The following is a 21,538-nucleotide window of genomic DNA, read 5'->3' as shown; positions in this document are numbered from 1 at the left end:
GAACACTGACATGGTAGTACATGGAATAAGTAGAATCTTTCCAAAAGAATCAAGTAAAAGAATATATCCAGAGTTAAAAAACTGTAAACAAAATACAAGGCAAACAGAAGCGAAAATGCTTATAATATTAGATTACATACCAACATAAAATTTATACCAATGGATCCACTAGACTACAACCAATAATGGATCGAACTGTTATCTTTATTAAAAATACTCCAACAAGCAAATAACTCTACTTAACTTTGGGGCATCACCCAGCAATACCAGACAGAAGATAGAGGCCTATATTGTACTAGCCGCTTCATAGTGCAGTAAAAGATGATCAGTTGTTTTCTTGCTCTTCTTGCACGTGCAACATCAGCCCATCATCAAGATTCTCCTGCTTGAGTTATCTATAGAAAGAATCTTCCCTAGTGCAGCTGTCCATACAATAAAGCCACCTGTGATGCACCACATTACACATAAAAGGAACCATTTGCCAAACTTTCACGGCGTATGGACCTACATTATGACTTCTCCAACAAGCCAATAACTTGCTTTTACAAGGAAGACAAGTACCGATGGGCTGCAATTCTTGATAAAAAGTTATGACCTCAAACTTCACTATTTTACAGAATCCATGGGATCTTATCCTCATCACCACTTCCCATCCTAATTGAGTACAGCAGGTTAAAGAACGACTTCCTAATATTGCGCCGATCGATTAAAAGTGATATCACAATATCTGATGCAGTTGGAAAGCCACAAACAAACTGTAGCTGAGGCCATTAGTCCACCGAGGCAAATGTCTGAGGTTTTCTTAATTCGTCCAGTCGAATGATCCATAATGACCTTTAGTTAGAAGGGATCCTACCTTAACTCTGTCTAATTGGGCAGTAAAATATTAGCAAAAGTGAAATAACAAGACTTATGGTTGTCAAAGTGTTACTATTGCAATGTAGATAACTTTTGAAAAGACATATCAGGGGCTAGGACAAAACTACCATGGGGTTGCTATTCCTCTTCCTAAAACATCACAGAACCAAACTGCTTTAGGTATTCAAAGTATCAGCCACCATCCTCCGTCCAAAGGTTATAGACCAGAATACTTATTAAAAAAGAGATTATACGCAAGAGTGGAAGAAAACAAATAACTTCAGTGATGGATAACAAAATATTTCGGGAGTATAAAATAAAAACCAATTAAGAAAGCTGCTTCCCCACTATTAATCAACCACAAGTATGTTCTCTTAATGGGCCAAAACCAGCAAAGAACAGCCTTAACAATAAGGTAAAATGTTGCAATCAAGGCAAGTTTCAGCCTGTATTGACAATTGTGCTAAAAGCAAGTATTGGACAAACAATGGCAGAACTAAAAGAAGCAAGGTCCATATAAAAATATAAAATATATAACACAATACGTCCTGGATTAGCTAAGGTAATACAGCTATCTGTGAAAAAAGCCACTGGCAAGCAAAAACCTTTTTTTTTTTTTTTTTTGGCAAACAAAAACTTGTTTCATTCATTCCTATTGTCTCTTGATTTCTCTCGTTTTTACTCCTTTTACCATTAAAAATATATTATTAATTCCCAAGTTTCAAATCAAAAGCGTAACAAGAACCAAATTTTTTTGAATAAAATAAAAAAATCCCAAAGATAACAAACACTAGATAACAAACACTAAAACCTATACAATTTGAGCCCGCAAAGCGATACTGCCATTAAGCAACACAGATCGCAATTGCAGAAACTGCAAAGTCGATAATCATTCTAAATAACCAACATAAGAAACAAAGAAACTAATTCAACTTTAGATGTGAACTACTACTAATTCCTCAAATTTAAACAAATTCTTCTTCGAATACGGAACAGTTGGAATTTTATCAAACTAAAGTTGCAGTGATGAACAACCAATTTACTCACAGACCAACCCTGCAGTCCCTCGCTCCACCCACTAGCATCCCTGACCCGCTGCTATTGGAGGAGAGACCGACCGCCAAGCCTTCGCACAAGACTCTAATCGACCGATTCCTTGGCCTCCACGCGCCGGCTCGGAACTGAACCCACGCCTTAACCAGCACATTGAAGCTCACGGTGCCACGTGCTCTGTCCCAGTAGATGTCATTCACAACCCACCTGTCAACGTATGTATCGGCCGCAGAGAAGGACACGTCCAGAACCGTCTGGTTCCGCTTCCCAAGCTTGAACGGCGGCATTCGCGTGTGGGATATGAACTCCGATTTGTAGAAGAGGGAAGAAAGAACTTCTTCGTAAGAAATGGAAAGCTTCTTGTTGGGATTGTAGACAGAGAACCTGACGTTCCAGTTGCCCGTGAGGGTGGAGGAAGCAGACGAGAAATTGGACAGGGAGAGAGAGTCGACACGGAAGTCAGGGAGGCGGGGGCGGAGCACAAGCCAGAGGACGAGTATGGCGACGCCAATGAGGAAGAAGACGAGGATCATGGCGGCGAGGAACCGGCGAACGAAGTTGCGTGAGGACGACGCAGCGTAAGGGTAGGGGTAGGGTTGGTTGTTGTAGTAATAAGGGGGTGCTTGATGTGGTGGCGGCGCGACATAAGGGTAGGCGACACCAGCTTGGGGCGGACGGCAGTCGTTGGGGACTGGGTATCCCGTTACGGGTCGAGAAGGGTCTTGCATAACGCGCAGAGAGAGAGAGAGAGAGAGAGAGAGAGAGAGTCTGATAGAGAGAGAGAGAGAGAGAGAGAGAGAGCAACTGTCAAGCAAATGAACTGTTTGGAGAAGGAAAGGGCAAAAGAGAGAGATGGATACACCGATACAACTTTCTACCAGCCAATCTATAAGAATGGCAACCATTTATTGAGCTATCAAGCACGAGATAGTTTTTTAAATAAGTTGAAGAAAACTACTCAATTTGGACGCAAAATCTTGCTCGATCAAGATTATTTTACAATTCTTTTACAATCAACAATCTGTTATATTTAACAAAAAAGAAAATAAACCCATTATATTTCACGTTACACCATTATATATGGTTTAAAATGAAAGGTATTTTTATAAAATATATCGTGTAAATATTATTACTCTCTAGATATGAGAATTACAATTTGCCTTGACAAGTATTTTTCCCCGACTTTTCTCACAAACTTGCATAGGGTGCATTGGAATAAAGTTGACTGTGTTCAATCCATTGAAAACCCATCACTAATAATAAGGAAAAAAATAAAACCAAGAGACAAGGTAATGAAGAGATAAACCGAAAGAAGTTGACTCAGATTCTTAAAAGGAAAGAGTATCATAAGGTAAGTAGTACTTAATCACTTCAAGAAAGGAAATAAACATCTATAAAAGGATATCTTTACAAAGGGAGGAGGCTCTCGACGACTTCGATCTTCTCTCAAGAGATACATCATCTTCAACCTCTCAAAACTCTAAATTCTTCCATTATATTAAGGGATACATGAGGCCATGAAAGATTGTAAATCGCCTATTATAGTGGATTTTACCCCCAAACACTATGTGGATGTAGGCTTTTATCCCAAACCACTTAAATTTTTATATCTCTCTTTATTTATTTTTATTTACTTATTTATTATTATTTCATGGATGAACACGAAAAACACTTTATCGACGCCTGAATCATCATCGCGAGTCGGGAATAATTCTTTCCTCCCTTCTGACCTGTTATGCGATTTTTAGTTTTAATAGTTGGCACCGTATGTGAGATTGATTTATTAATCCTCTATACCGGAAGTTCTTTTTGTGTTATCTTTCACGCGGGTGCTGTGTATGTTGTGCACACTGAAGATCCACACACTAGGCATCCATGAGCCAACGGGACCACCACCGGCCAAAACCATGTCCACCGGCATTTTTTGTCGCTAACGCAATGACGCCTGCCAACAGAAGCTCTGCCCACCATAGAGCTCCTCGCCACGTCCAATACTTGCGACAACACCCTTCCATTGCGGGAAGTCCTGTAACACCCCGTATTTTAGTATATTTTTACTGAAGGAATTATTTTTATGGATTCAAAATTTATTCTCTTATTTTAAAATTGGTTGGATTTTTAGTGAGTTTATTTTTATGATTTTAATTTGGTGAAAATTATTTTTATGTGCTTTCTTAATATTTATTTATTGTTATGCATTTAATTTTCTTTTCATATTTAATTAATTACTGTGAGATTTAATTATTTTAATTTCACTTTACCATTACGTTTAAATTATTTTATTTAACTTGTGATTTTGAAATCGTTTCAATTGGATCATTTTTGTGACCCAAGTTATGAGGATTGGACCTCATTTCTTCTCTACATTTTTTCCTTTTCTCTTTTTCTTTTCTCCTTTTTTCTTTTTTCTTTTTTCCTTTTTGTTTCTTTTCTTTTTCTTTTTTTTCTTCCACTCCTGGCCATCTCCCGCGTGCGACACTCTCTCTCTCCTTCTCTCTTCCGTCCGTTCCTTCTTCACCACCCAGCACCGCCGTGCGTCGGCGGTGGTCGACACCGCCCAGCCCGCTAGCTTCCCCAGCCACCGGCGACGCTACCCCTCCATTTCCAGCTCCTCCATCGCCGCCGTTAACCACCACGAACCCATTGAAGCCGCGGCACTCTTTCCGCCGCTGCGCCACCGTCGCACCACCATTGGCCACTATCTTCCTACCACTTCATCCTCGACCTCTTAGCAACCCATTGGACCCAACCCCAGCTCCGATCCGTCACCGGTGAAGCACATCCAACTCCATTTCCGTTTTGGGCTTTTTGGTCTTCTACTGCCGCCCATGCCGCCACCCACGGCCAACCTTCACCACCACTAGCTTCACCGACCTCCCTAGGCCCTACTCTATCAAATTTGAGTCTTCGTTTGTCACCGTTGAAAAGTGGGTATCTGTGACCCACGGCCACAGTGTATTTTACACTGTTCGACAGCTATTTTTCCACTTCGAGCGCACCCGTGATCCTCGAAAAATTATTATATAGCATTGTAAGTATTTCTCCAAAGAACTTTCGTAATTTAAATGTATTTTTGCACTAACCCATTTCACTGTATTTTTGACACGTCGGACTGAGTCCGAGGAGTTCGGGGGTCGAATGGATTTGTGATTAGAGTTGTTTGGTTGGTTTGGTTTATTTGGTTTGGTTGTTGATGAGTTGTTTTGATTGGATTTGTTGGGATTGGTTCTGGATGGATGTTGGATCAGTGTTGGTGCATGTTCATATTATTATTTCATGCATGATCATGTTTGTAAAGAAAACTGAGTTTTCGTGTATTGCATTCATGTTCATGTGTTTATGAAAACTGGGTTTTCATATGAGAATGGATTTTGGGTGCGTGTGTAACACGACCCCAAGCCGAGATGAGGTATTAACTCGGTGGAGCTCATCTGGTTACTCGGGAGCGGAATATACTGAGTAACGTCCCCTGGATTGTCACCGGGCGACAATGGGATCGGATGAGATGGTCTCGTGCCGACTTCGTGGTCCTTCTGCTGGCGGGGACTAAAGGATGTCTGGCCACGTACGCGCTGGGCGCGGAACTGGGCATCGCTCGTTGCATAGTGTGGGTGCTTGGTCATGTACGCGCTGGGCGCGGAACTGAGCACCGCTACGAAGTCAGGACGTGCGGATGGTCCATAGGGGAGGCCATGGTGCATATGGAATTAATGCATGGTGCATATGGAATTAATGCACTATTTTCTAGGAAAATAGTGCGAGTTAGATTTTTGGGTAAATCATTTTCTGGGAAAATGTTTTACGGATATTTTGGGCCAAAATGAGATTTTGGTGTGTGTTGAAATAATTATTTTCGGAAAAAATAATGTGTTGAGTAAAATGCATATTTTTCATGTGCATGCATGTTAGTTGAATTTAATGCATTTTATATTACGTTGTTATTTAGGGTCATACTTACTTGCAATACCATTTTGTGGTAACGTAGATTTTGATGCAGATGAGGAGGAGGAGGGCGGGCCTGAGGAGACGGCTCCGCCCGAGGAGTGATCTGGGATCACTCGTTTGTTTATTTGAAAACTATTGTAATATATTTTTATAGATGACTGTATAACTGCTATTCAAATTTTTACTGATGTTTGATTGTAAATAAATTCTGGTACTTAGTTGACTATCTGCTGCTTTATTTTATTTGTACACTGTTGCATGTATACACACTGGCACTTCGTTGGGATGTGTGACCGTGTTGTCACCATCCTGGCGTCTCGATCCCTGTGTATTTATGTAAGGGGGATTGGGGGCGCCACAAGTCCCCTCTCGCTTTAAAGCTCGGACAACCCTGGACTGGAGACAAAGACCACCTACGGTAGTTTTTGCCACCAGTGGGCTTCCACAAGGACGAGAAATAGCAGGCGAGTTCATTGCCACCCTTATGGTGAGCAACGATCTCGCCAAGCAATTCGCTGTCTATGGCGGGCAATGACACGCAGCGAGCATCGTTGCATGATGGGCAACGTCCCTTGGTGAGCACCTCTTTACCGCTGCAAGGCCCCTCTTGCCATGAAGCTTAGCACCAACCGTGAGCTTGTAGAGCCAACCTCATCAGCACCCTCTGTAGCTGGCTACCCTTGTGGCGGGCAACGAGTTGTTCGAAACCAATTTTGCACACCACGGAAGCTCCCTCGGTCATGGAGACAACCCTGAGCAGTTCCCACGGCGAGCAATGTTGCTTGGAGGGCACCATCCCTTTGTGAGCACCTCTCCACTAATGCAGATCCTCTCTCATCGTGAAGGTTCAACCCAACGCCGTAGCCTAGCTCCACTATCGTGAAGGCCTCCTCCGCCTCTTAGTTGTTCTAGGTCGCAACAATCACCTACCTAGCCCCTTCATTGCTGGCTCCTCCTCCCTCGAAAGGAGTTCCAAGTGCAGCAACCATATGTACACAAAGAGAATGAAGTACAACACCCAAGTAGTACTGAGCTTAGGCATGTGGACAAAATGGTCGTCCACATGAACGGTGCTTCGTCCTTAGTATTCCAAATAAATAAAGCAGATTACATTGATTTTTTGAAGATGTATGATATACTATTCTCTTAGTTGTGCCTGAGAGTTCCGTCAGCAACTGCATTGCCACATGGAGATGCTTGGCGATTGCTCCCTACTAGACATGCAGTTGAGAGCCAAATTGCTCGAGTGGTTGCACGCCCTCGAAACATACTTGGCATGTTGGTCTTAATTGAAAGCAAGTTCGAACAATTGGCATCCTAAATGAGAGCCCAAAGGCAAATAAATGACAAAAATGATGCACTATAATGATCAACTCCCACCGAGTAAAAAGCGTGGAAGTCATCCACATAGCTTGGAGCATTAGCTGTAAAGTCACTCTCAAACACCACACGGACACCTCAACTCCATATCTTCATTGAAACAAAGGCACATGCCAAGCGATGACGACACTCGCTCGGATCACCAACGCTCCACAAGCAACCGAGTCGCCCCAATCAACAATGCTCGCCTAGATTTACAACACCATTCCCAAGGTAATGACAATGCTCGCCCCAAGCAATTAAAGGACCGTGTAGCCCACGAGCCTTACCGAAATGCCTTGGGCCTCACCTGAGCACTACTGGAATCTAATGCTCACCAGGACATCACACCACTTGGCTTAGGTTTGCAACTCTCAAACTTGTGATTTGAATTATCTAATCTAAATTGTTTATTTTTTAGTGCGGTCGAGCTCGGCTCGCACCACAATAGCGTGATCGAGCTTCGCCTTGTGTCACAACAACGTGGTCGAGCTCCGCCTCGCACCACAGCAGTGCTGTCAAGTCCGGCCTCCCGCCACAGCAGAGTGGTCGAGTCAACCTCCCGACACATCAATGGGATCGAGTCCTGCCTCCCGCAACAGCAATGCGGTCGGGTCCGATCTCCCGACCCACCATAAGGCATGAGTCCATCTCCCGCCAAAGTCCATACTCCACGTTCGCACCCATAAGTCGATGCTTTGTGCTCGCACCCATAAGTTGATGCTCCGAGCTTGAACCCATAATCCGATGCTCCGCGCTTGCACCTAGCGTAGTCCAGTCCATCTCCTGCTTAGTTCTCAAAGTCGAGTATCTCCACTCACCCCTTTAACGCGGTCGAGGCAGCCTCCCGCTAAACACAAAGTCGAGTGCCTCCACTTGCCCCTGGCAAAAAAGAGGAAACAACTTAGTTAAGTGTTTCCATCCTTGCCATTTTTACGTGGTCAAGGCAACCTCCCGTTAAAGACAAAGCTGAGTGTCTCCACTCGTCCCTTAAACACAATCGAGGCAAACTCCCGCCTAAACATAAAAGCCAAGTGTCTCCACTCGCCACAACTGCCGCTAGTGGGTTACCTATGGGAATGAGCCTCCAAGCTCTACAACTGCCTCGCACGGGTTACCTTCAGAAACGAGTCGACGGGCTCGTCAACTGCCTGAGATGGACCCAGGGGGTCAACGAGCTCCTTGACCACTAAGTGCGGGTTATAGCAAACAAACTCTAACCTTAAACTCCAAAATGGAAATGCCAACAGAAAATCGAATCTAGGGGAAAACAATCCACTACTACAAACAAATAGCAAAAAAAATCATGGAAATATGCACTCTTTGCTAACAATAAACAATCTCATGCAATTGGTCAGACAAATGTTCATACAAACAAACTCCAAAATGAACTCAATGCTCGCACCTAATGCGGTCAAGTCCATCTCTCGCCCATCTCTCCAAGCCAAGCTCCGTGTTGGCACCTAACGCGGTCGAGTCTGTATCCCGCCTATTTCTCCAAGCTGAGCTCTGGGCTTGGAGTTCTTCACCTCTTACACAAACAAATAGAAAATCAGGGAAGACAATTTTTTGAAGTTTATTGTTTTGTAGATTATTGATTTGAAGATTCAAGGCCTTCTTGTTGAGCAAATCGACTTTAAGAATTGTGGGCAACTATTGGGATAAAGTTGATTGGGTCCAACCTATTGAAAACGTATCGCTAATAATAAGAGAAAGAGATAAGGCAAGAGAGAGATAAACCGAAAGAAGTTGACTTAGATTTCTAAAAGGAAAGGGCATCATAAGGAAAGTAGGACTCAGTCACTCTGAGGAAGGAAATAAACCTCTATAAAAGGAGAAGATCTCTATAAAGAGAGGGGGCTCTCGATGACTTCTCTATGCACAGATTCTACCACACAGTGACTTTAAACGATCTTCTCTCAAGGGAGACATCATCTTCAACCTCCCGAAACCCTAAATTATTCTATTGTATTGAGAGATACGTGAGACCATGAGATATTGTAAATTGCTCATTATAGTGTATTTTACCCCCCTCCCAAAACATCCTGTGGACGCAGGTTTTTATACCGAACTATATAAATATTTGTGCCTCTCTATTTATTTTTATTTGCTTATTTATTTATTATTTCATGGATGAACATGAAGAACACCTTATCGACACCCAAACCATCATCATGGACCAGAGATAATTCTTTCCTCCCTTCAGACCTGTTGTGCGATTTTTGTCTTTAACATGGTGATTTCATGATCCTCAAATAATTGGATGAACTTGTAAAGCGGTGAAGTAGTTTGTAGTTAACAAATAAAGAGTTAAAGGGAAGTGGTAGTGTCACATAAGAATGTTCAAGATACATACACTTTACAATGGTGGACTTAGCCAGTTCAACATGGATGAAAATCGCTTTTTAGGAAGACCCTTATTATTAGTATTGCTTGTTTTATTCTCTCATTTGATTAGCTTCATTCTTCTCTCAATTATTTTCAAAATATATCTACACCTAGAGTTATGAGTAAAAGATAAGAAACGAATTACGAGATAACTATAATGAATAAACAATGCTATTTTTTATTTTCTTTTCCTTCTATCTTTGATACCGCAATTGAAGCATCGATGCTTAAATTCACACCCAAGTCCTTCAAGTGCTCCTTCTCCACAAAAGAACAAGAATTTGATTTTAGCTCGACAATCAAGCTCGTTTGATTCATCCTCCCAATAGAAGGAGGTTTCATCGAAGTCTTAAGAGAAGTTCTCCTGTAAGACACAGACATAGAAATCGTCAAAGTACAAGTTAATTTTCTATTTGGGTTTTCAGATGAACACTTGGATGTCAAAGTTTTCCATTATGTTTGAGTCAGAAGGGGTGAAGTTGGAGAGAAACTCAGGGAGCCAACTCTAAAATGGGGAAATTGAGGTTTGAAGAAAAGCAATGCAACGAGGACAGAGCTGAATATGATCAATAAAAATACCAGAAACAAGCTCACTCAATGGATGATGGTGGAAAGGAATGGCGGTGATGTAATGGCAATGGAGGGGTATATGGGGATGTTGTCGACAACTCCATAAGACTAGGTTGCCTAAGCTACCTGTGGCAGCTTAAGGTAGATGCAGGTGATGGTGTCGTTTGTTAATTTTCTCAAAGAGATGGTACTCTGTTTTCAAAATGTGATAACATTTGAGAAAGGCAAAGCTGTAGGATGAAACATTGTTAATCCATGTTCCTGAATGCATAGTAGAAAGTTTGTTTGAAATATTTTTGCAAACGCGCAGTATATTTAGCACGCGAAGTGAGCGTAATCGCGTATCATGTGGTAGAAATGGACGTAAATGTCTATTCCTCTTTTTCGTTTGATAACACCACATGATATTTTCATTGAAATCAGATCAAAATCCCTAAAACACTAAAAGTGCCCAATTTTTTTAAACAGTATTTTTATTTTACCTAAATGTAAAACAATATCAACACGACCCACACATAACACTGAGAGTGGTTGCACTGCCAACCGTCAGCAGCGCCATCCAAGCGACTCCACCCCAGATGGCCATCAAAAGTGGCGCGCAACACCCAGCACGTTGGTTTTCCCCCATGGTGAAACAAAATCCAAGTGAGAGTTTACACCATTCGATTGGACCCACATGCATGCACCTTGGCAAGGAGTAAAGCTCTATAAAATTTTGTTCTTATGAGATTTCCAACCCTTTGCAAGAAACAAGAATGCTCTAGTTTCATTTCAGTAAATATATACCCAGGGTCCTTAAAGCTTAAACAGATTTGATATGCATAACATAAATGCAGATTCCATCTCAGTTAGTTTATAAAAATATGTTCTCAAGAGCTAGAGATCTGGTGTGTGAAGGCATCAAGGAGAGTTTGGCATTGCAGAATAAGGCTGCCTTCAATCTTAACCAGAATAAAGCTGTCTTGACTCTTATCCTATAATTGGTTTCTAAATCACATACGCATTTGCTGTTCAAGTCTCTATTATCTCCAATCACTGATCATGTCTTATCAACTATGAACAAGAATAAGAGCAGCTTGAGAAAAAATAGCACTAAACACTTGAGTTTACCATATATTTGGCAGAAGAGTGTTATTAACTTGTATGGTCACTATGTACAACAACAGCAGGCATTGAAAGAATCACATAATGAGATTAGAAAGAAAAGAAAAAAAAAAAAAAAAAAAAAAAAGCCTGGTTGTTCTTTTTAAAATTAAAACCGAGCTTGAATATGTAAATGGCTAACACTAACTACTAGAGTACTTACAAATAAATCAAATCAGAGCAACTTACCTTGGATATTATAATTCATGAACTCCGCCCAATGTCTTCAATCATCATTCCTTTAAGACTTTTTGCTAACCAAATAGCTGTCTCCCTCGGAGAGACCTTGTCTTTCCCGAAAGGCTTCAAAACAACTGCAAGCTCCTCCAATCTACTTTGCTGGAGCAAATCTGCAGACAACTCAAGTAGCCCTTCAAGTGCCTCTGCTCTCTGCCTAAAAGATTTGACATCCAAAATTTCCTTTGTTGGTGGTTCCTCTTCGGTCACGGGAAGGTTGGGCTTTGTTGGCTCTGCGATATCAGATTTTGGAACAGCAGGGTCAGGAACTCTCATATCTGCTTCCTTGAGACTTGATTGATCAGAAACATTTGATTTTAAACTCAACGTTTCAGAGCCACTTGATGATTTAATATTTGCAGAAGAGTTCGTGTTTCTTGTCTCCATTTCATCTCTTACTCCGTTTATAAGCTTACCAACGTCCACATTCTGAACCCCCATATCTACAGTTTCCAATATGGGCTGTTCACTCCCAACACGGAAACTACTATGCCGTATGACATGTATAACATCATCAAATGCTGGGGAAAGATGGGTGGCACCTGGTTTTTCAATTGTTGGATTTGGCAAAATGATTCCTTTATCTGGATGCAAAATCTTTTGGCCTGAGGATATGGGAGACGCAATGGAAGGGGTAGTATCTGCAACTGATGATAAATGTTCCCTCACAGTGAACTTGTCATCACCACTGGATGCACATATAAGGTTTGATTGTACCGATGTGTCAGGCCTACTACTCGGCCTGCTTAAGGGGGTATCATCTCTGCAAACAAAGATTTGTTCAGAACTTGGGGCTGGGAGTTCTTGAAATGCATTTGAACTCATTTGCTTGTTGACAACAATGGTATTTTTAACATCTGGGATCTCCAAGGTTTGGACCAAAGATGTCACGGGTGTAGTATCACATCCATGGGTTTCCCCAGACATCTTGGAATGCAACTGGGTAGCAGATGAGCTGTTGGTTGTATTTGATTTAATACTTTGGGTATGAGTGATACTCTTATTATCAAGAAGTATCCGTCCTTCCATTTCAATAAATGGTGCAGTGGATTCATCACAAGCCTCAGATCCTTGAATTGACATTGAAGATGAGACAGAATTGCTACTCTCTGTTTGCATTCCTTTTGAACCTCTTTCTTGAGCCTTCTGAGGCTCTTGAATGATCTGCCTAGAAACATGTGTTAGGCAACTGTTAGGCACTTGAAGAGGAGTCTTTTCAGCTTCATGGTGAATCTCACTTGGACCAAACTTGACAATACTGCTCGCTGCATTTGGAACATCATGCCCCACTTGCTTCATCCGTGCTGGAAATGGTGATCGTCTCACCACATTAGGTGGGGTTCTTTGCCTTGGCTTGGCATTAGGTCCATCTTCAACAGCCTGTTTTACAGGACCAGATGGAGGAGTCACATCATGTTTGGGTTTAGTTTTAGGTGAGGACTCGATTACAGGCAACTGCAGAAAAAGATCATCATCTATCAGCGATTAGTTCCATACATGGACTGAAACTAAAACAGATAATATGAATTACAGTTGTACCTGATGCTTTAAGGGATCTGATCCCTGAATCCGCTTTGCAGGATCAAAGGATGCCTTTCCAGGTGCAACAGGAGGTGTATCTGCATTAGCCTTGAAACCAAGAGCAACGGCACTAGGTCTGGGCACTTTAGGAAATGCTTCAGTGTTGGTTCTTTGGGCCAGTGCAGCCCCAGCCTTTATTCGATTGCCCCTCATTGGAGAACTATTTTCTCTAACTTTCCCTTCTTTTAAAGCCATCATTATATTTTTAATGGTTTTTGGCTGCCTTGATTCAATACTAGATACATGTTCATGATGAAGGGGTTTCATCATCTCTTGCTCACCCATTTTGACTGTGCACATGTGGAGCCGATTTTCTTCTTCGCTAAGCAGAAGCTTCTCAGAGCCATCTTCATCATCAGTAGAAGCCAATTCGGTGTCAGTGCCTTTGCTATTACTGTTTGAGACTGTCACTGGAATATTCTTTTCACTTGACAGCAAACTATCTTTGTCACTGCTAGAACTAGTGCTGTTTTGGCTTTCAGCCATATTTCCTCGAGAATTACGAGTGGTTGAAAAAGGCTTGTCTGGGGAACATCCTGTTGGAGGACTGAATGGTGGACGATATTGATCTACATAAGGCTGCAAATATGGGTGCTTCAGAATCTCGGATGCCTGACCAGTACAAACCCAAAATGTAAGATGAAGTACTTCTTGCAAAAAACCTTTTCAAAGGCACAATGATTATAGTAGAGATACTTTTTTGATAAGTGAATACAGTAGAGATACTTACACTAGGCCGATGCTCCGGGTTTTTCCGTAGCATGCCTTTGATAAGTGTTTTCCTGTGTGCAATGTAAGACACTGTTTATAATGCTTTCCAGCATCCAATATTTTGATAGCATGTAATGAAGTACATGAAGTTGAGCATAACCCAAGAAGTAAAAATTCGTTAGTCAAGTTTCAAGATTTCTTCTCAAGGCATGTTAAACAATCTCTCAACACTCATAGATAGCCCTATCTCATCTCTCTCGTTGGAGAGCTTTTACCTTTAACCATCAATGCCAAAGACTCGTGGCTCTGTCATTCTCTCTCTCTCTTTCTCCAGGATATTTTGTTTTTTTCATGAAAAGGGCAAGGAGGTGGGGAGAGACTGGAGGTTGGTACCCTCAACCTTGGTATGACCACAGTAGCACCCATTCATCAGGGAGCACCTCAAAAGGGACCTAGCAGCAAAGAACAGCAGTGCTCCTTCAAGATGGCTTGAACCATAACCTGACCTCAACACCACCGAGGGCAAAATGATACTAAACTGGTGGGTAAAGATAGCTGGCAAGAGTCTCATCTCCTTAGCAAAGTACACTAGGAGACTCAAACTTATAACCTTCCATCTACCAAAAAATATTGGAGTAAGCCTCTTACGATAAACCAACACCCTTGATACCTACTCACTTGCTTCTATTATGTGCCCATTGCCCATCACTTGTCCTTGCATAGTTGGCCAACCCCGAAAACATACTTTCATTCTTAACATAAAACTTTCTGTACCATGAGCATGCCATTCTATATATTAGACTAACGCCAAAAGTTCAAGCTCTGTGCAAGAATTATTCTATTTGCTAAAAACCAGAATATGTATAAGACAAGCAATGAACGGGGGGCAAAATATTAATTTTGGACAGTATATTGAATGCCTCAAACACATCAACTCACAAAAAACCAGAAGGCCAAAAACAACAAAGAATTAATTTTAAAAGGCACATGGTACAGCAGCAGAATTGTGGTAAGCTTCTTTTCCTTAAGAAAATTATAAATGGCAACATGACATGCATAACACTTCCATATATGATGGAACAAATAGTTGTATGTATAAATTAAATCTAGCCTCCAATGAAGGTGCCTGAAGGAATAGAGTGGTAGAGAAACAGCCAAGTCACTACCCAGTTAAAATGCAATAGTCTAAGCAAAGCACAGCCCCACGTGAAGAATTGGCAACAATTGTGTAATTTAGGAAGATGTAGTATGTCTTCAAATTCAATCATAATAAGCATAACAATGGTTTATTGAAACTTACAAAGATGGAGAATAGCAGGAAGGCAGAGGACCAATAGAGGAACGATTTATCTTGCTAATTAATCCTGCCATATCCTGAAATCAGATTTATAATGCCAACATCAAACAACTATAACCACAACTACAATCAAGTGAAGTTTTGAAACTCCAACCGTTTGAGATAGCACAAGAAATCAAGGATAACTAGTTTCAAAAGGCATTTACAATGAGTGAAAAGTATATAAGATCAGAAGTTGCGCCATTAAGCACTTCCAAATTGATATATTTTTGTACATGTGAAGTGCATGAAGGCAGAACAGTTCATAACCTAAAGCACTGCTCTATTGAAAAATATAAAAAGACCTGATCTATACATCATCCCAGTCAAGAGCAGATCAGATGGTTTGCAACTTGCTTCTTTAAAAGCTTTCAACACTACATTTAAGAAAACCCCCCGGGGGGGGGGGAGACAAAAACTGGAAATATGTCATCATAGTGGTTATGATGGCTTTAGAATCTTGGTTTCCAACTTGTCATTTGACTCATTCTAGAACACTTATACTTAAAAAAAAAAAAAAAACTATTTTAATGGCACTTTCTATGTATTGCAGAAAGAAAAGCAATTTACAAGCAGAGAAAACAAAATTAAAAGTAGCAATATGCCTCTTTTACTTTCCCAAAAAAACAATTGCACTTGAACTACAACTGGTGACACATAAATACAAATCATACGATAAGATCTTGTAAAGTTTAAGTACAATATCCAGATGGACCTCGTTATTGAAACGTAAGGATTGATTTCAAGTCATAAGACTTACAAATGCTTTGAAAGCGGGACGATGAGCAGCCATCTCATACATGCAGCACCCTGGTCAATGATGAACCATTTATGCCATACACAAAATAGAGATGCAAGCGTTATGGGTATAGGATATAAAAACACATACCTAAAGACCAAATATCAGATTTAAATCCATAAGGAATATCTGCAAGCAGTTCAGGACACATGTAATTGGGAGTTCCAACTACCTGCACAAGAAAACACGTAACATTTATTATGTCACAGTGAAAATACAAACAGTATAAATTCCTTTACTTTCCTTGAATATTATGTTGTTCACCCATGCTAACATATAAGAGGTAAATAACTTTGAATATGCAGGATAAGCATTGCACCAGACTTTATTGCAAGTGTATGAAATGGGCAGCTATGTATGAGAGAGTTCAATAGGAGAGGCCACAAGTTACCATGCAGAAATTTTCAGCAGTCTTTAGGAGGCGCTTTTAAAGTTTTTAACATTAACAATAACTTTGAAAATGAGCTTAAAAACTTTATTTTCTAACCACAGTTTGGGAAAAAAATTGAAATCATTTATAATTTTTCCTTGTTATTTATCAACCTATAAAATTTTAGAGTGCCATCTAGCATGTGAGCAATTCAAGTTATAAAAATTTATTCAAATCAGAATTTTATTAGTACGGGACAGAAAAAAAAAGGAGGAAAAAAACAGTGTTTTGCAAATATATGAGGATAATGAATTACTAAGCAAACTAAAGTCTAGGAAAAGTGCTATGACCAAGCTTTAGCTACTACGTGGGCTCTTGAAAATTTTCACATTGCTTTTCTAATGTACAAAACAAACAAATAAGTGAATGATTTTACTTCTACAATTGTTTAAAAAGTGTATGCTATTGATCTTCATGGTATGGGCATAAAAAATAAATACAGTTTCCCATCCAATCTTTTGCATGATAAAACAAAAGAAATTCCACAGAAGCACATACCGAAGAGGCCAAGTCATCTGCCTTCAGAGTTTTGGCGAGTCCAAAATCACCTATACAAAACCAGACAAGAAGAAGGAAGATCAGTATATATATTAAAAAGGTCCCAAATCAGTGCAAAATTGACTACAACTAAATCAGAACTTAAATGAACTAACCAAGACGAACTTCCTGATCTTTGGTTAGAAAGATGTTGGAACACTGACGAGAGATCAAAAGATAAAATTAGCTATAAAATTTTCATAAGCAACGAGGAGTGAAAAATGACTAGTTTGAATGCATACTTTTAGATCCCGATGTAGGACGAATTTTGAATGTAGATATTCGACTGCCAGTAGTAGTTGTGTGAACCACTTGCAGAGTTTCTAAGCAATGTTCACAATTATCAGCATGATCATTAGTCATAAGCTGAAGACGTTGAATTCCAATATGAGCATTAAGGAAAAAAAAAGGTCTCTTAAATGTATATTATAAAGAAAAATAGAATACCTCCTCTGGAAAATAAACGCCATTGGACTTTTTCATCAACTCGGCCCTGTTAAAGGTTTTAACAATAAAAATGTCAGTAATTTGTATTTACATGATTATTAATCAAAGCTCCAAACTTGAATTTTTCAAGTATTGCAAGAAAGACTCACATGTCTCCACCTTCACAATATCCGGTTACAATGCAAACATAACAACCCTATATTTACAAATAAGTAGAATTTCAAATTGAGGACGAATACAGCAAAAGTACAACAAGTTGTTCAAGCAATCACGAATTCGAGAAACGTGTGCCAAAAAAGAAAGTCATCACCTTCTCGACCCACGCCTCTTTAAACTCGACGATGTAAGGATGTTGGATGCGCGCAATTAGAGCCATCTACGATTCCAAATTCCCAAAAGAAAAAAAATTACAAAAATAAGTAATCATCTACGCACATTTTATAATAAAAACTTTGTACTAAAAAATCAAACAAAAGGAGAATCAGAATTGGAGCTACCTCCTGATGAGCAGATCTTCTGCACCGCTCAGTCTGCCTCGCCAGCCGGATCTTCTTCAAGACATACCTGAAAGAAAGAGATTCATAAAATCTAATCACCCTACGAAAATGCTGAGTACACACATATGTTCACATAAGAGTGAGGAAGTGACTGAGCAAGAGGAAGCAGCATTACTTCTTCTTCTCGGCCTTGTGATGGACGAGAATGGCGGCTCCAAAAGCGCCACGACCGATCTGCTCCATGATCTCGTACTGATCCATGCCAATAGAGAATCCAATCCACGAATGGCCCCCGAAAATCAACCAAAAAAGGACAAAGCAAAAAAAAAAAAAAAGGCGATCGTCGCTCCAACCAATCAATTTCCTCCGACAGCTTTCCAAACCATATTGGAAGCAAAAAGCGTCAAATGCTTCAGTGTGGGGACTTCCAGAGGCAATTGATTCCTGCTCGACGAACGGCCGGATGTACAAAAGCCACCGACAATGCGTTCGTTCTCCAGACCTCTCAGGTCAATCGCTCGGATTCCGGTATATATAAACTAATCTTCTGCTTGAACTGAACCATGTTGATTTTGTTTGGATCAAAAGATTCGAAAGAAGAACAGTGGATTCGAATCTTTTCAGCTTCTACACCTATCAATCTACCAATTACACTGCAGCTTCAATGTGGCCTTGCTGTTCACCCTACTCTCTCTCTCTCTCAATAAAATAAGAAAGTATCTAATGTGTTTCATTTCCTTTTTCATTTTCTTAGAGAGAATATGGTTAGCGGTAGTTAAAACCACTAATCTCTCCCTATCAAAAAAAAAAAAAAAACAAACCCACTAATCACTCAACTATTTTTGTTCAACTGGTTTACTATTTTTAGTCAGTAAAATTATTTTTATTATAAAATAGATGTAATATATTATATAAAACTATATTAATTTATGAATTTATTTTTATAAAATATCTTTATGTATTATTATCTATAGAAATTCTACTTACAGTATTAAAATAAATTTTATAAGACATTTTTCTTATGCATCTTTATGATTACTGGAAGCTGCATTCATTTGGAGCATGACAGAAAGTGAAAGAGACATGATCCCATACCGATAAGTATGACAATTTGAAGCAATGATTAGCGTAATGTACACATACAAAGATAAGGTGATCCATATAATACGGGGAGCATTAAAAGGCACCCCCAAGCACCCCTCTTTTGTTTTTTCTTCACAATACCATGTGCTTTGCGGACTCCTTGCCAGCAATCCTAACGTGCGCCAGATAGGCACTGCTCACAATACAGCACTGCATTTCCCCCATGATATCACGTGATTGGTTTTTCATGTAATGAACGAATAAATAAATAAGTTTAATTATTCATTTTAAATAATTAAAATAAAATACATGTTTAAAATTTAAATGATTTTTGCACTACTCGGTAAAGGTTTTTTTTTTTTTTTAAATAATACCAGCTTTCATTATGATTTTTTTTTATTTTTTAATCAAAGATGTATAAAATTAAAACACAAATATATGGAGAAGTGGTGTGGTTTCATATCAACAGTTGTTTAAAAAAGTTAAGCTAATAGAAAAATATAGATTTGATTATTCATATTATATTCGTAACACTCTCATTACGTGTGACTCTCCTTCAATGATTAAGCCTAATACGTGGAGTTTTTAATTAAATGAAATAGAATATAGAATTAAAGTTTAAAATCATAATCTCATATTACGTGAAATCACAATTTGTTTAAAAAATTTAAACTAATATAAAAAAGAAAGATTTTAATTTATATTATATTCTTAACATGTTAGGTCTATACAAAAAATTCTATTACGGTAATTGATGGGTGGCTATTTTGATAAATGAGTAATGATACACACACAATACTCTTCACAATACAAGATGTAAAATGAGAATATTTTTATAAAATGATATTATTTTTATATAATATTTTATAATAATGCTCCTCATTTTAAGATATACTTGTGAAATATGTTATGAAAAATATTATGTGTTTATCATTTTAAACGGAAAAACTTGATTGTCAACGGCACCCAATGAGCCCATACACCGCCAATGCTATGACTGTAATCATCAAAGTCGCAAGATTGAGCCGGTGCGACTCTTCCTTCTCCATAAGGAAAGTGCTTATCGAACCGATACATTAAACTAATCGTGCATTGTGCATTTTATTTGTTTTTTTTTAATATCATCTGTCTCGGTGTAGTAAGCTCCACAAAATAATATGGATTAGGGAGTGTTGGGTTTCAAAGAAAAAGAGAAAAAAAAAAAAAATTAGAGAGTGAACTTTCCTTCAACCTAGTCATAAGAAGAGGAGAATCAAACACGTATCATACCACCTGTACAATTAATTAAAAAAATCATTCTTAATTATATCAATTAATATATTTTTTAAAATTATTTTAATAAACGAAAATTGTTAAAAAAAAATTTCTTAAAATGTGTTGCATAAGCTGGACAAAATCTAATTAAAAAAGATCCTCCAATAATGCCACGCTGGCAATCCTGATTGGTCTAGCTGGCTTTTCTCACTCCAGCGCCACTGGATTGTTCTCTACTCGACTCACGCTAACTTGGGCACATGGAAGTACGGAAAACGACGCATACATCTGGGGAATAGACTGTAGCAGTGCACTTGTGTGGACCCCATTAAGCCTACTTGACATGTTCAGATAATGATAAGTTGTTCTGCAGCCCAGCTAACATTTTTCAAGGATTAAAGTTTTTCTTAAAAAATTATATGGTTAAGGGTATTGAATAGTATTAATTAAATAATTTTAGTAAAAATATTTTTATTAATTTTGAAATAAGAGAAAAAAAATTGATAAAAATATATTTTAAAGTAATTATTATATTAGAGTTTGTGAAAATGTATAGATAAAATTAAAAAATTGTTGGGATGTAATTTTTTAATATTATTTTTGTTTTAAATTTTGTAAAAATTTCATTATTTTTTTTTTGTTTTATTTTGAAGTTGTTTGTAACAATAGTATTATTTTTGTGTCTGAGTAATGATTAGATAAAAATGTTAAAAATTTAAAATTCTAAAACATTTATATTTAAGTGATATTTAAAAATAAAGTTACAAAAAATTTTAAGAATTTTGGAAACTCATATTTGTCAAACATGCCCTTAATATATAATCACCTCCTTGAGGGAATCTCTAAAGTTTTCGAATGAAAGAGAGACAAAATTCTTATAAACAAAAAAGTATAAATATAAAAGCTTAAAGAGAAAATTGAAGTATTTATTACAAGACGGCCTGCATGATGTATTCTGTTTGATCAAGTCTCATATTATACGAGATCGATCTTTGAGTTCGAATTGCATGAACTGTTATGAGATTTTAATCCCTGAAATATAAATAGATTAAAATTAATTCTACATATAATTGTGAAGTGCATAAATATTATTTAATCGTTTTGAAAAAAAATAAAGTTTATAATTAAAAAATTAATTTTTTTATGTAGATTTCATATTTTATTCATTTTTTTAAAGTGATTACGCGATGTTTGTACAATTCACGATTGTAAATATCTTTTCTCATAAATTATATATGAGAGAAATTAATAAATCAATTAAGGATCCATGCATATATATAATTGGTAATTGGAAAATGAATCTACGTACT

At 38.6% G+C, this 21,538-nt stretch overlaps 2 protein-coding genes across 3 annotated transcripts; both read right to left on the bottom strand.

Annotated features, from left to right (window-relative positions):
* Window positions 1–1,593: 1,593 nt before the first annotated feature.
* LOC121238460 (uncharacterized protein At1g08160-like) lies at window positions 1,594–2,759 on the bottom strand. Its single transcript, XM_041135316.1, has 2 exons — window positions 2,714–2,759; window positions 1,594–2,679 (listed from the first exon to the last, which is right to left on the bottom strand). Exon 2 carries the CDS (start codon window positions 2,637–2,639, stop codon window positions 1,902–1,904), a length of 738 nt encoding a protein of 245 aa, XP_040991250.1. The 5' UTR covers window positions 2,640–2,679; window positions 2,714–2,759; the 3' UTR covers window positions 1,594–1,901.
* A 7,043-nt stretch (window positions 2,760–9,802) lies between these two features.
* Window positions 9,803–18,609, bottom strand: LOC121238459 (serine/threonine-protein kinase Nek5-like). Of its 2 annotated transcripts, none has more exons than XM_041135315.1 (15): window positions 18,067–18,609; window positions 17,892–17,958; window positions 17,705–17,770; window positions 17,544–17,590; window positions 17,395–17,440; window positions 17,190–17,270; window positions 17,064–17,106; window positions 16,909–16,958; window positions 16,071–16,152; window positions 15,942–15,991; window positions 15,146–15,219; window positions 13,865–13,916; window positions 13,093–13,746; window positions 11,506–13,008; window positions 9,803–9,967 (listed from the first exon to the last, which is right to left on the bottom strand). In XM_041135315.1, exons 1-14 carry the CDS (start codon window positions 18,150–18,152, stop codon window positions 11,521–11,523), a joined length of 2,886 nt encoding a protein of 961 aa, XP_040991249.1. In that variant the 5' UTR covers window positions 18,153–18,609; the 3' UTR covers window positions 9,803–9,967; window positions 11,506–11,520. The 2 variants fall into 2 exon arrangements, with proteins under 2 accessions (XP_040991249.1, XP_040991248.1); XM_041135314.1 differs by lacking the exon at window positions 9,803–9,967 and adding an exon at window positions 10,538–10,860.
* Between the last annotated feature and the right edge of the window lie 2,929 nt (window positions 18,610–21,538).

Source organism: Juglans microcarpa x Juglans regia, chromosome 7D (assembly GCF_004785595.1).
Source record: "Juglans microcarpa x Juglans regia isolate MS1-56 chromosome 7D, Jm3101_v1.0, whole genome shotgun sequence".
Classification (NCBI taxonomy): Eukaryota; Viridiplantae; Streptophyta; class Magnoliopsida; order Fagales; family Juglandaceae; genus Juglans; species Juglans microcarpa x Juglans regia.
The sequence above is the reverse complement of the archived record's forward strand: the minus strand, read 5'-3'. Positions and strand labels throughout refer to the sequence as shown.

Bases quoted from the DNA above. Each gene is read 5' to 3' on its own strand.
- LOC121238460 (XM_041135316.1), bottom strand. From the start codon at position 2,639: ATGCAAGACCCTTCTCGACCCGTAACGGGATACCCAGTCCCCAACGAC.
- LOC121238459 (XM_041135315.1), bottom strand. From the start codon at position 18,152: ATGGATCAGTACGAGATCATGGAGCAGATCGGTCGTGGCGCTTTTGGA. The intron at 16,153-16,908 runs GTATGTGCTTCT...TTTCTTGTGCAG, and splicing joins CAGATGACTTGGCCTCTTCG to GTAGTTGGAACTCCCAATTA. The intron at 13,917-15,145 runs GTAAGTTTCAAT...CATTGCACACAG, and splicing joins TCCTGCTATTCTCCATCTTT to GAAAACACTTATCAAAGGCA.